Below are 13,078 nucleotides of genomic sequence, written 5' to 3' on the forward strand. Positions count from 1 at the left end.
AAAAAGTCAAAAGTCAAAAGTTTTTAGGAAAAACTTTTTTATAAGCACTTATCAATTTTTTTATATCTGCTTTTTTATAATGAAGAAAATAGTTAAAAGTTAAAAGCTCATTCTAGGAGTTTTTTTAAGCTCTTATATATATTTTTTGAATTGTATGCTTTTTTTTTCTATAATGAAGAGTTATAAAGATAGAGAAAGAGATAATTTTCTTGAAATATGTGCTTTTAAGCTAAAATTTTATGTGATTACCAAATAACTTTTAACTTTCTTTTAAGCTCTTTGTTTAGCTTTAACTTATAAGTAGCTTCTAGCTTAAAAAAGATAGGATTCAAACAAACTCTTGGAATGTGTATTTTTTGTTTGTTTGAAATGAACAGCTTTTAAGTAACTTTTAAGCTAACTTTAAATGACACACCTTACATCCTTTCACTCTCACAAAAAAATGGGACCCACATCTTTAAAAAAAATTCTCCTCTCTCTCTCATGATTTATCTCATTCTCTCATTTAAAATGACACAACTCTATGTCCTTTAAAATAATACACATTTTTCGCTTTTTTAATAATCATAATAATTTTCAAACTGTTTTTAACTTTTCATTTAAGTTTTTTTTTTTTTAATTTTAACTTAAAAGTAACTTTTAGTTCAAAAAGAGAATATTCAAAGGGGCTCCGGTACTTGTTTGGTTACTATTAAATTAATTTAAAATCAATCTCAATTAATTTTTTTCCCTACTTTCATCATTAATTTTCAATTAATTTAAAAATAATTAAACAGGTAATAAAAATACTAAAGTGGTAAATATTAAGGGCTTTGTTTTTTTCTTTTCACATGATAACTTTTTTTTTCCTACACACATATTTAAGGTAGATTCCACCATTAAAAAATTAAAATAAAAATAAAAAAACAAAGTACATATCTAGATGTATGAATGACATATTCAAACTGTTTTTAACTTTTCATTTAAGTTTTTTTTTTTTTAATTTTAACTTAAAAGTAACTTTTAGTTCAAAAAGAGAATATTCAAAGGGGCTCCGGTACTTGTTTGGTTACTATTAAATTAATTTAAAATCAATCTCAATTAATTTTTTTCCCTACTTTCATCATTAATTTTCAATTAATTTAAAAATAATTAAACAGGTAATAAAAATACTAAAGTGGTAAATATTAAGGGCTTTGTTTTTTTCTTTTCACATGATAACTTTTTTTTTCCTACACACATATTTAAGGTAGATTCCACCATTAAAAAATTAAAATAAAAATAAAAAAACAAAGTACATATCTAGATGTATGAATGACATAAAAAAATATTTTCTCCAACAACATAAAAAAATATTTCTACAAACATTAATTATCCAATCTACTATTTTCCCCTTTATTTATTGAAAATGAAATACCCAACGCTGTGCACTGCTTATTTCCTCAGTCCTCGTTCTCCTTCGTCTCTAAGTTTCTCCGTACGTGTGAATTTTTTCAATTTTTGGTTTTAATTTTATCTTATTTTATTTTGTACCCAATAAACCAGATTTCATTGAGTTTTCAAGTCCGCGACCAAAAGTAAACAGGTCTTCTTCCCGCAACTTACTTTGGCACGCATTTTACGCTTCCGTTGTCTCTCTCTCACACTCTACTCTCGGTGACTGTGGTGGCGCGTGCTTCTCAACCGCCACTGCTCTCCCTCATTTTCTACCTGAGATCTTCATAGGTCCACTGGTGATTCCTTCCATTCTTTGCCGATTCTCTCTCTTGTCTCTTTTTTTCACCACGTTCTCATCTCTCATTAGCTCACAACTCATAGCTACGCTGATACGATGTCGCTTTGTCATTTATTTTTGTTTTTGTTTTTGTTTTTAAAATCCTTTATTATGTGTTTTCAACTACGTGCATTGGTTCTTGCTTGAATCATTCATCGTGAAAACTGGTGTTCCTTTCGCATGCTTCTCTTCTCTGCTAAGAATATATCAAGAATAAAAAAAAATAAAAAAAGGGTTTTTCTTGCTTCTTGAATCGATGGGTTTTTTTTTTTTAAAATGTTTTGGGTTTGTTTCTAGCGAAGGTTTTCGGCTTGTTTTACGTTAACCGTTGATGCATTTTAGTTGTGTGTGAGTGATCCCCACAAAATCCTCTTCTAGGCTCCAACCGAACAAAAGAAAGAAAAAAAGTTTTTCTTTTAAGGAAGAGATCGATTGCTCATCTTTATTTACAATATTACAATAACAACACCCTTCTTCTATAATTTAGTTGTATTTCAAATAAAATGTGTGGATTTAATATTTAAAGCAAAATAAAAGGTTAGTTTAAATGCAATTGCAAGTGCTGTTATTTCGGGCCCTTTTTGTGACAGAAGAATGCTATTAAATGTTAATTTCAATATCTGTAAAAGCTATGTTGTATTTCAATTTCATGGAATCACATTTTCTTCCTTTTAACTTTTATATGATGGCAAGCTTCATTTTTCTGAATCTTTTGCTATAACATGTTTTGTACCGTAAAGGCTTTCCCTTGCATTTGATTCATGTAAAAGCATTATCTTCGCTCTCACATTGCCTTGGTCTCTTTGTAGTTTTGCATTGAGATTCCTCCTTTAGTTGTTTTCTATTTGCTGTGTATCTACTACTTTCCAAGTGCTGAGTTCGAAATGAAATGTTGATTATGATCTTAATTTGAAAATGTAATTTATTAGTCAGTGAATGTTTCTACGGTGCTTAGATTTGTTTGTGTCTGTTGCTGGGCTGGGGTTTCTCTTTCTTCAACTATACAGTTAGGTTTACCCCTTTCTTGTTCTAATTGATGAAATAAGTTAACTGATATTATTGTGTCATGTTCCTTCTGGTTTATGATTCTTTATGCACTTTTACCTATTCTGCGTTTTCATTGTTGACTGACAAAAATCTTGATCCAGATTAGAGCACATACAAATGAGTTCAAAAAGAGGGGTTGGGAGACCTTCTGCTATGATTAACAATGATGATCTGTCATCCAAAGGGAAAAGCATATCTGACTCTCATCCAGAATTTGAGCAGTTGACCCAGGGTATTGCTGATGTGAACCTAGACTCTGGTGGACAAGATGATGGTGAATGGGAGGTATATGCAAGGAAACCCAAGAACAGAGCTGGAAGCAGTGCTCCAAAACAATGGGGTCCTCCAGCTCATAATTCTAATCCTAGGGCATGGGGGAATACAGATATGGCTCAAAGGACAGGCATTCGGAATCAGGGTGGAGTTGGAAGAGCTTCTGGAAATGCCTGGCAGACACAAAATGCTAACTTGAGGAGACCAGCTGGCAGAGGAAATGGAAGGCCCCAGTTAGCTACAAGTGGATATGAAAGCAACAATATGACTCCGAATCCTGTAATTCGGCCTCCGCTGGAGCATGGATGGAATTGGCAATCTAGAACTGGTTCAATGCAGTCCAATGCAAAGGATGAAACTGCACCAGAGTACCTTGAAAATAATAACGATGTTGATGATATTGATGATGATGACAAGGAGGAGTCTGATGGTTTAGAAGATACTGATGATGATCTAATGAGTGATGAATATGATTCAGACGCTAGTCAAAAGAGCCATGAGACACGTAAGAAGAGCAAATGGTTTAAGAAATTCTTTGAGATTTTGGATAGCCTGACTGTTGAAGAGATAAATGAACCAGAAAGACAGTGGCACTGTGCAGCTTGTCAAGGTGGCCCTGGTGCTATTGATTGGTACAGAGGACTGCAGCCTCTGATGACACATGCCAAAACAAAGGGGTCAAATAGGGTGAAGATTCACAGGGAGCTTGCTGAACTTTTGGATGAGGAATTGCGCAGAAGAGGTACTTCAGTAATTCCATCTGGGGAAGCATTTGGTAAATGGAAAGGTTTAAAAGATGAGGAGAAAGATCATGAAATTGTTTGGCCTCCAATTGTTGTCATTCAGAATACGAAGCTTGAACAGGATGAAAATGAGAAGGTATAGCTATATATTTTATGGGTTTTATATTTCTCATTCAACATGAGAATTCAATTCTCATGTTGTAGAGACAAAAAGTATGTGGGATCCGTATGTTAGAAAAAATTATGTGTAGGACCCACGTTGGCACAAAAATCGAAGTGTGTAGGAAAATTCAAATTCTCATGTTAAATGAGAATTATAAAACCCATATTTTATTTGTGCCAAATGATGAATAACTAACACTATCATAATTATTATGTTGATCACTTGTATTATTATTATAGCTAAACATTCTTAATTTTCCTGTCATTGCTGGTTTTGCGTTAACTCTAGATTTTGTTCTCTGTTTTTAGTGGAAAGGTATGGGTAACCAGGAGCTTCTTGACTATTTTAGCTCATACGCAGCTATGAAAGCACGACACTCTTATGGTCCTCAGGGTCATCGCGGGATGAGTGTTTTGATATTTGAAGCCTCAGCTAGTGGTTATCTAGAGGCAGAGCGTCTGCATAAGCATTTTGCAGAGCAAGGAACCGATAAAGATGCTTGGTATAATCGTCGTATTTTATTTCTCCCTGGTGGGAATCGCCAACTTTATGGATACATGGCTACTAAAGAAGACCTGGACCTTTTTAACAAGCATTCCCAAGGTTCCGTTTCCTCTTTCTCAGTTATATTTCTTCTCCACACTCACATTATGCAGGTTGTTTGATGTCTACTAGTTGCAGATTAACCAATTCAGAACTATGAAAACAAATTATTTTCTGAATTATTGTCGTCTCTTTTTGCCTGAAATTGTGTAGGTAAATCTAGACTCAAATATGAAATGAGGTCGTATCAGGAGATGGTTGTAAACCAAATTCGGCAAATGAATGAGGACAACCAGAAACTTATCTATTTGAAGAACAAGGTTGTCAATGAAAAAAGGCGTTCAAAAGCTCTTGAAGAATCTTTTGGTATAGTGACTGAGAAGCTGCGAAAGACAACAGAGGAAAATCGCATTGTGAGGCGGAGAACTAAAATGCAACATGAAGAGAACAAAGAAGAGGTAATACTAACATCAGACAGACAGACTTCATTGTTATTTTAATTTTATTGAAAAGTGGTTACTTGGTGTATATATGCTTTGTTTGTGGAATGTACTTTTAGTATTTGATTATTTCTGTAGCCATTAAGTTGAGGTTAGGATATGCTTCTCCTTGACTGTTTTATTGAACAGTTTTAGCTGTAATTTGTGTTTTTTGTAGTACAAGAGTAGATAAGCTAAAGATAGTGTCACATTTTCTTTCTCTTCCCGTACAGATATGGTTTTGAATATAAAAACGTGATTTATGTTCCCGTCAAACGTCAGTTTGACCTGTCAAGTTGGACTAGCAAGGAAGAAGAGATCCAATTGCATTTATTGCCACCTAAATGTTGTGTTGTTACTGTTCTACCTTTTCCCTTTCATCTTAAAAGTTTAAAAAAACAATTCAATGAGCAATGATAATGAGTTGCACTGGTCCTGAATGCTTTATGTTATTTATCAAGAAGGATTATTATATAGTGCTTTAAAACAAAGTACATGATCTTTGAAAGATCTGGATATGGGTTGATTAATTCTGTTTTGTTGTGAAGGTCTGATGCATACTGCTGATGGCCCAGTTTTCCAGATCAGTTTGTGTTTGATTAATCAATTTATCCAATGACCTCTACTATGTGTCCTGTTAATTTCATTCAAGTTATTGGTTTACTTTTTTTTTTTATACTAATGTAATGCTTAACTAATATTTAGTGTTATCTGTTCTCTGTTCTAAAGAGAAAGTTGTTATATGTTAATTATCTGCACTTGGGTGACTTCATCCTCGTTTTCTCTTCTGGTTAGCCATTGTTGTTAATGTTCTCTAGGTTATGATTTACTTCTCTCTGTTATGATACATTTCGTCTTATTTTTAACTTTTTCTCACCTTTGTATTCTGTCTCTCAATGGAAGATGTACATGCAAGAACAATTCTTTAAGGACCAGATCAGAATCATTCATGATTCAAGGAATGCGAAGGAAGAAGATTTTGAGAGGGTGCAGCAGACAGAACGTAAGAAGGCAGAGCAGTCAAGTACTAGTCCTTTAAATGCTGAGGAGCGGAGACTCAAGTATGGAATTGTCATTTGTTTCGACTATATTTCAATTCCAGTCTAATGCATCTGAAGCTAGTATATTCTAATAAATTTGTGAAAATTAGTATTTTTTAGGTGATTCTAAGTTAGATGTTTGAAGGACAAATTGGAACGAAAACCTATTTCACATGACTCTGAAAAATTGATGTGTTGTAGGAGAGAGTATGTAGATGTACTACAGAAAAAATATTGTCCAGCTATTTGGGTAGAGGTATTAATATTTTTCATCGGCTCATGGTGAATTTTGATTTCTTTGTATGTAGGATGGATGAATATCTAAAATTTGTTGAGGTCCAAGATAAAGAAATGGAGAACTTTGTTGCTGAAAAGGAGAAACTGTATCATGCTCATGAAGAGAGTATTGCTGCAATGAGGCTGAGGCATTGGGAGGAAGAGGTGCAGATGGAGAAAATGTTTGATGAGGAACTGACCAAACTCATGGAAAAGTACTCCCCATCTGACCCAGAGACGAAGTCCAACGGTATCTAATGGTAGGGTGTTTCACAGACGCATACAAACAGATAAACAGCGAAATAGATAATAAGAGTGCCTAGATATCTGCTTTCTGAATATTGGGAGTTTGAAATTTGAGTATGTTGTTTTCTTTTCTAGTTTACATTTGACAGTATATGCTTGGAGATAGAAAACTACTTAAAAATTGAAATGATCGTGCATGTAGTACTAATGACTAGAATTTCTGGTTTCATTGACCTTTTTTTTACAAAATGGAAACTGAGTTCCTTTGTTGGTATCTCGAACCTAAGTGAATTATTAAACATTTATCAGCTGGTTTTACAATAGATGGTTGAAAGTTAATTAAAAACTAACCACTAGTAAATATTTGATGACTATCCTTCCAATTAATACCCAAGTTGCATAGGTATAAGTTTTTATTTTACAAATTGCATGCCTAGTCAGCTAATTCTAAATGAGTAATAGGCGTTCTCTGTCTCTATTAGGTACCTATGTCATTTAATGGAGAAATTTTTTTACACTCATGGAGTTACATTTTTTGAAATGAACCTAAGTTAGTTTGTAAGATAGGAGACAAAGTTTATATAAATCCAACACTAGAACTTTTAAGTCTCATACCTTATAATTGAATGGTAGCACTTGATAACCCTGGATTTATATCGGAGGTCCAATGAGTTGACCGGTACTCCCAGAAATTTTTAAAGTTTCTTTCTGTAAACAATTATTTCTTCATGTAATGTTAGCCGCCTGACGAGATATTTTAGCGAATGCTATTTAGGCATTTGAAACCTTAATAGACAAGGTAACATTATTCTTTTCCAAACAAAAAACGAGAGATATATCGTGTGACGATATCATATTGCTTGCCCGTAATTTTCTGCATGTTGCTTTTGATGCAATTTTAACACCCTGAAGTTTAAAGTCATTCCATGCAGATTAAGGGTTATGGGTTTGGGTGGATTGCATGTGAATATAAATTGAAACGTGATGAAGAATTAATTCCATGGTGAAGCTTTCAAGTTTCATGTGCATGAGAAAAGCATAGTATATATTTTTGAGAAGTGAAGGAGAAGAGAAAAAGAAATGGAGAAGAGGCCTTCTCTCTCTCTCTCTCTCTTTTTTTTTTTTCGGTGGTGAGTATCAAAAGGGGCTGAAGGTGTTTTTGGTTAAAAAGAAAAAAAAAACTAGCGTCACATGATTCAGTTGCCCTTGGCCTATATTCTAAGTTATGTATAGGGCAGGGACAATTTTATCCAAATTAAATTCTTTTACACCCATTCATTTATTTATTTTACTCTTTAATTAAGCTTCAACCATAAATCATAACCTTAATAGTAATCCTTAATCAAAGCAAAATTTTTGGGTGTTATACTATATCAGATAAATTTTTAACTGCTAATGAAGCAGATAAAATTTAATGTCAATATTTCCATTTGATAAACAACCAACATATAGTTAAAAATTACCATAAGAGATTATCAAAAAAAAAAAAAAAACTACCATAAGCAAATAAATTCTTACCAAACGAACAAAGATGGAATCCAAACTGAGATTTTTTTTTTTTTTTTTTAAAGAGAAAAAGGGTAATAAAGAGAGAATGGTGTAAAAGGCAAAGACAGCCAAAGAAAAAAACCGAAGTATAAGGACGAGTGCAAAAACTAGAAATCACGCGAGAATGATCCAAAGCAAGTGGGACAGATAAGAGTGACATGTACATCCCAGGACTTATTTGGATAAACCTTTTTGGTTAAGAAAATAGTTTAAAAGTGCATTAAACGGACAAATTCTTTTAAAAAAACATCTGTTTATATTATCAATTAGTGTAGTTTAGTTAACCTATAAAAACATGATTTATTCAAGTATTTATTCTCCTATTTAAAGAAAACAATTTACGAAGAGTTTCTTGGCAGATTGGGTCAACTTAATTTGAAATAATAACCCGTGTTTATGGACACTAATCACGAGTGACGAAATTGTTATGTCTGCATTTGTTTACACTGTAGAGCCTTAGCTACAATTATTTTTTCCTTGTGTCACCAGTCTTAGTACCTAACTTCTTTGTTTATCTTCTTTAGACAAAGTGTTCCTATTTTTAATTGGGATTTGATTTTGCTGAAGTAATTTGCTCATGCCTTTATTGATCATTGCTAAGCTCGTATAAACGAAAGAATCTCGTAGTGTAAGCCAAGAAGGTAGCAAACCTTATGGAAATCTGGATTAATATATGAGTTTGATGTTTCTAAGAGATAAAATTATTTTCTACACACATATAAAAGTGTATGAGACCCATGTGGGGTCATATGAAGATAAGAAAGAGAAAAAGAAATCATGAGGGGTGATTGACCCTTTTGCCCCTAATTAAAAAAATATTACAATTTTGCCCTCACACCAAACCATATCACTTATCTACACATATTTGACCGTTGACCGAGTTATGTACTCGAGTATAGGACCTTGATACTCGAGTATTCTTCGCAAAATAGTGTATAGTCGAGTACACTGGTTGAATACTCGAGTATTGTTTTTCATCTGGGTTTTTTGAAGCATTATGTACTCGAGTCCATGAGTGGGGTACTCCAGTATTCTTCAGAGCTGAGTTTTATTTATAAAAACCCTCGTATCATTCATTCTCCCTCCTCACATACCCGAGTGCAATCTCCTTCACTTAGCCACTGAAATTAACCGGTCATTCTCCCACCATCATCATCCTCACCTTCTTCAACCAATTGGAATCTTATTTAGGTATGTATTTTTTTTTATGAACCCTAACCCAAATCTCCCAATTTTTCCTCGAATTTTTTGTTTATTTGTTAGTTTTTTTGGGTTTGTTGTGTTGATTAGCATGTGAAAAGCCTGTTTGGATCCTCTTTTTTGAAGCTAGAAGCTACTTATAAGCTAAAACTAAAAAAAAAGAGCTTAAATAAAAGCTAAAAGCTGCTTGGTAATTACATAAAAATTTAGCTTGAAAGTTACTTAAAAGCACATATTTCAAGAAAACTATCTCTCTCTCTCTCTATCTTTATAGGTCTTCATTTAAAAAAACACACACACAATTCAAGAAAAACACATAAGAGCTTAAAAAAGCTCCTCCTAGGAGCTTTTAGCTTTTTTCTTCATTATATAAAAAAGAGCTTTTCATTATAAAAGTTTTTCTCAAAACCTGTTTGGCCTAGCTTATGCTTATAAGTAGCTTCTAGCTTAAAAAAAGAAGATCCAAATAGGCACGAAATTTGCTATGAATTAGAGTGTTGAACCCAAATTTGTGAAACCTTGGTTTTCCAATTTGGGTTTTTTTTTTTTGCCGAATTATTCATTGTTTTTTTTGTTATTTTGTGTTTTGTGTTGTTGATTTAGAACTTTTTTAAGATTTGAAATTGTGAAAAAATAACTGACAAACATACTTCTAAGAAAGCCGCATTGACCACCGAGCAGAGGACAAAGTGCTGACATGATGCGTCCTCATCCTCTCAGCCAGAGCCAGCTGTGGAGAAGTCTCCTAACATGCCATTCAGTTATTTATTTAACAATGACGTGGTGGCACACGAACGGTTCGTGAAGAACTTCATGAATCACGCCATATGCGACCTGAAATCACTGAATTATGCGTTCTTCAACTTCGAGGGGTTTCACATTATGACACTGCTGGGACAGACACATCTCTTGGTGCTTGTGGAGATCGAGTGCCTGTATTCAGAGGTTATTGTAAGGGCGTTCTATTAGAACCTCCACTACTCATAGGGTGAGCTGACATCCCGTGTCTCTAGAATTGATATTGTCATGACTGGCCCTATGTGGACGAAGCTCCTCGGCTTCGACTTTGATGCTCTACTATGCAGCCATGTACAATGGAGACTCCTATGCTATTTTTGATGGTTATCATTGGGATTCAATTGTCGTCGAGACCTAGAGGGCCTCTCAATCTGTCATTATACCCCTAGAAGTAGAAAGAATTACAATCCCTGATGCAGAGGCTGGCCAATATGCTCAGTATCTTGTGAGAAATCAGTCTACGCCTGCTCACATATTGCATTATGTCATGAAGGTGCTGGAGGGTGATTATGTTATTATGTGGGCCATCCTTCACCAGATTAGGGTGTACAAGAGGCACTATATATATGGATACTGATGCATAAGGCTACGAGGTCTAGAGTCGCTCCATTTCTTTATGCATACCTGGTTCAGAAGATACTGCATAGTTTTGGGGTGCGTATGGGGAATGAAATCCTGAAGACTCACTGGTTGGAATTTCAGGTTCGACAAACGTCTATCGCAACAATGTGGGATCACTGAGAGGAGGGGGTGTGTGGTAGTGGAAGTTTGAAGTCCCCCTACATTGGGGTGTAAATGGGCCGAGCCGCTTGTCAGGGGCCCAAAGCTTGGCTTAGCCTGGCTTGTTTAATAAATAGAACGGGATCAAGCTTTAAAAAAAGTTTGTTTAGCAAACAAGCCCAAGCCTAAGTTAATGAGGCTTGATTTGAAAGCCCGCGAGCTGACCTGATATATTATTATAATAAATAATATATAATTTATATCACTGAATCATTAACCCTACTTTTGTAACTATATTTTTTTACTATTGTCTACTGGTATTCTCTCACAGTAACAATTTCACAAACAAGCTCTCTGACTATTGGTCTCTCTTTTCTACCCTCGGTCACTCACCTTTTCACGACTTTACCCCAACCTTCTACTTAGCGCAACTCTAGTAATCAATAAAAATCTTTAACTCCACAAGCAACTGAACAAACCTAGGTACTCTTTCTCAATTCCTCTTTCTTCGATATCGAAATTTAATGCATTTGTAATCTCAACATTTGGACATATGTGAGTTTGGAAAAAATTCATTTTTATAATTATAAATGTGCTAAGATAAGCTCAAGCCAAGCCTTTAATTTTTCATGAACAAGCCAAGGCAAGCCTAGAATTTAACTCGTACCAGACTAATAGGCCAAGCTCAAAATATTTCTCATAGGCTTGGCTCGACCCATCTCATTTACACCCCTACCCCTTCATGATGATGCACAGATGGACGATGCACTTGCTGATGACGATGATGGTGAAGATGGCGCTGCTGACGATGCTGATGCACCTGCACTTCTCCCCCATGTTCGACCACCACCTCCTCTAGCTCCCAAGGGTGGATGGACTATTGACCATGTTATGACATCCATGCATAACTTGACGTGGGGCCTTAACTCCTTGACACATGAGTTTAGGGATTTAGACAGGCACAAGGCATGTGGCGGTCTGATATGGAGTTGAGGGTAGGACGCTTGGAAGTAGGGTACATATAGGGTCCACGCACTGTGGAGGAGCCTGATGTTGTTGTTGAGTCTGCTTCTGAGGAGGAGGGGGGCCATGAGGATGAGGTGATGCACTCAGATACCAGGCATAAGGGATTTTTTTTTTGTATTTAGGGTTTATTTTGTACTTAGAAGTTTATGTAATGAAGTTTTATTAATGAAATTGTTCCTATGTTAATGTTTAATGACTTTATGTTTACATTTTAGCATGAATATTGTTATTTTGCCGCTTAAACTTGACCTGAATGACAACTGACTCATTTTACATGCGCAAACCCCCTTCCCAAGTCCAAATGCATTAGAGTGTGTCAATTGACTCAAGTTTTGGTCATTGTTGACCTAAATGACAACTTGGTATGTTGAAACCAAGTTGCCTTTAATGGTTTTGTACCGTTACGCACTCAGGACCGTCTGTAACCTTATGATGCCTAGAAGACCTTCCTTAAGTCATAATGTATAAGTATATGCATTTACAAAGACATTTGGACCAAAAAAATTCCTGGACCAGAAGATGGATTGCAAAACCTAGCTAGTATACTCGAGTAACATGTAGTGGTTTATCGAGTATCAAGTACTCAAGTAGACAACTTGAGTATACCAATTGGGTTTGGTAATCCAACTTCTGTTCCACGAATTTTTTTGGTCCAAATGATTTTGTAAATGCATACACTCGTACATTATGACTAGGGGAGAGAAATATAGGCTATATAACACCTACCATGCTTAAAATTTCCATCATTGTGCAACAACTCAAGATTTAGGTTGGTTTTAGGGTAACAATGTGTGATTCACCAACAAGAATGACATAATGCCTTGCTTTGTGTTCTGTATTACTATAGTGGGACTAGGGATGACAATTTGTGTGATATAAACAAATGCATAATATATAAAAGGAACAACAAATGCATAATAAGTTCATCACATTTAATTGAATAAAATGTCGAAAAGTGAATAATACAAGACACCAGCTTACTTTTGAGTACATCTCACAATACAAAATACAGTTAAGCTTGTCTAATTCTCATTGTACATGTACGTATATATGACCAACTTGCTTGCAATCCCTACTGTGGAAACAATGCACTCAAAATGAAGAATATAGAATTCAAGGATTCTGATGATTATAAACAAACATAGAAATAACCTCAAGCATTACAACTTGCAACAATAAAAAAGAAGTCTAAAGATTCAAGCAAAGATTGTGAAGTCCATCAA

The 13,078-nt window shown here is 34.7% G+C and overlaps 1 protein-coding gene across 2 annotated transcripts; it reads left to right on the forward strand.

The window, feature by feature from the left end:
* Positions 1-1,593: 1,593 nt before the first annotated feature.
* On the forward strand, positions 1,594-6,810 carry LOC133318155 (protein SUPPRESSOR OF GENE SILENCING 3). Of its 2 annotated transcripts, none has more exons than XM_061520125.1 (6): positions 1,594-1,712; positions 2,902-3,952; positions 4,288-4,582; positions 4,736-4,980; positions 5,905-6,062; positions 6,350-6,810. In XM_061520125.1, the coding sequence occupies exons 2-6, from the start codon at positions 2,918-2,920 to the stop codon at positions 6,573-6,575; spliced, it is 1,959 nt and encodes a 652-aa protein (XP_061376109.1). In that variant the 5' UTR covers positions 1,594-1,712; positions 2,902-2,917; the 3' UTR covers positions 6,576-6,810. The 2 variants fall into 2 exon arrangements, with proteins under 2 accessions (XP_061376109.1, XP_061376110.1); XM_061520126.1 differs by having other exon boundaries at positions 1,625-1,704.
* Positions 6,811-13,078: the final 6,268 nt, after the last annotated feature.

This window comes from Gastrolobium bilobum, unplaced genomic scaffold, assembly GCF_033153095.1.
Source record: "Gastrolobium bilobum isolate Gb01-03AN ecotype WA unplaced genomic scaffold, APGP_CSIRO_Gbil_v1 utg5821, whole genome shotgun sequence".
Classification (NCBI taxonomy): Eukaryota; Viridiplantae; Streptophyta; class Magnoliopsida; order Fabales; family Fabaceae; genus Gastrolobium; species Gastrolobium bilobum.

Excerpts from the sequence above, each read along its gene's own strand:
- LOC133318155 (XM_061520125.1), top strand. The coding sequence starts at position 2,918 with ATGAGTTCAAAAAGAGGGGTTGGGAGACCTTCTGCTATGATTAACAAT. Across the intron at positions 3,953-4,287 it reads AACAGGATGAAAATGAGAAG|TGGAAAGGTATGGGTAACCA; the intron begins GTATAGCTATAT and ends CTCTGTTTTTAG. Across the intron at positions 4,981-5,904 it reads ATGAAGAGAACAAAGAAGAG|ATGTACATGCAAGAACAATT; the intron begins GTAATACTAACA and ends TCTCAATGGAAG.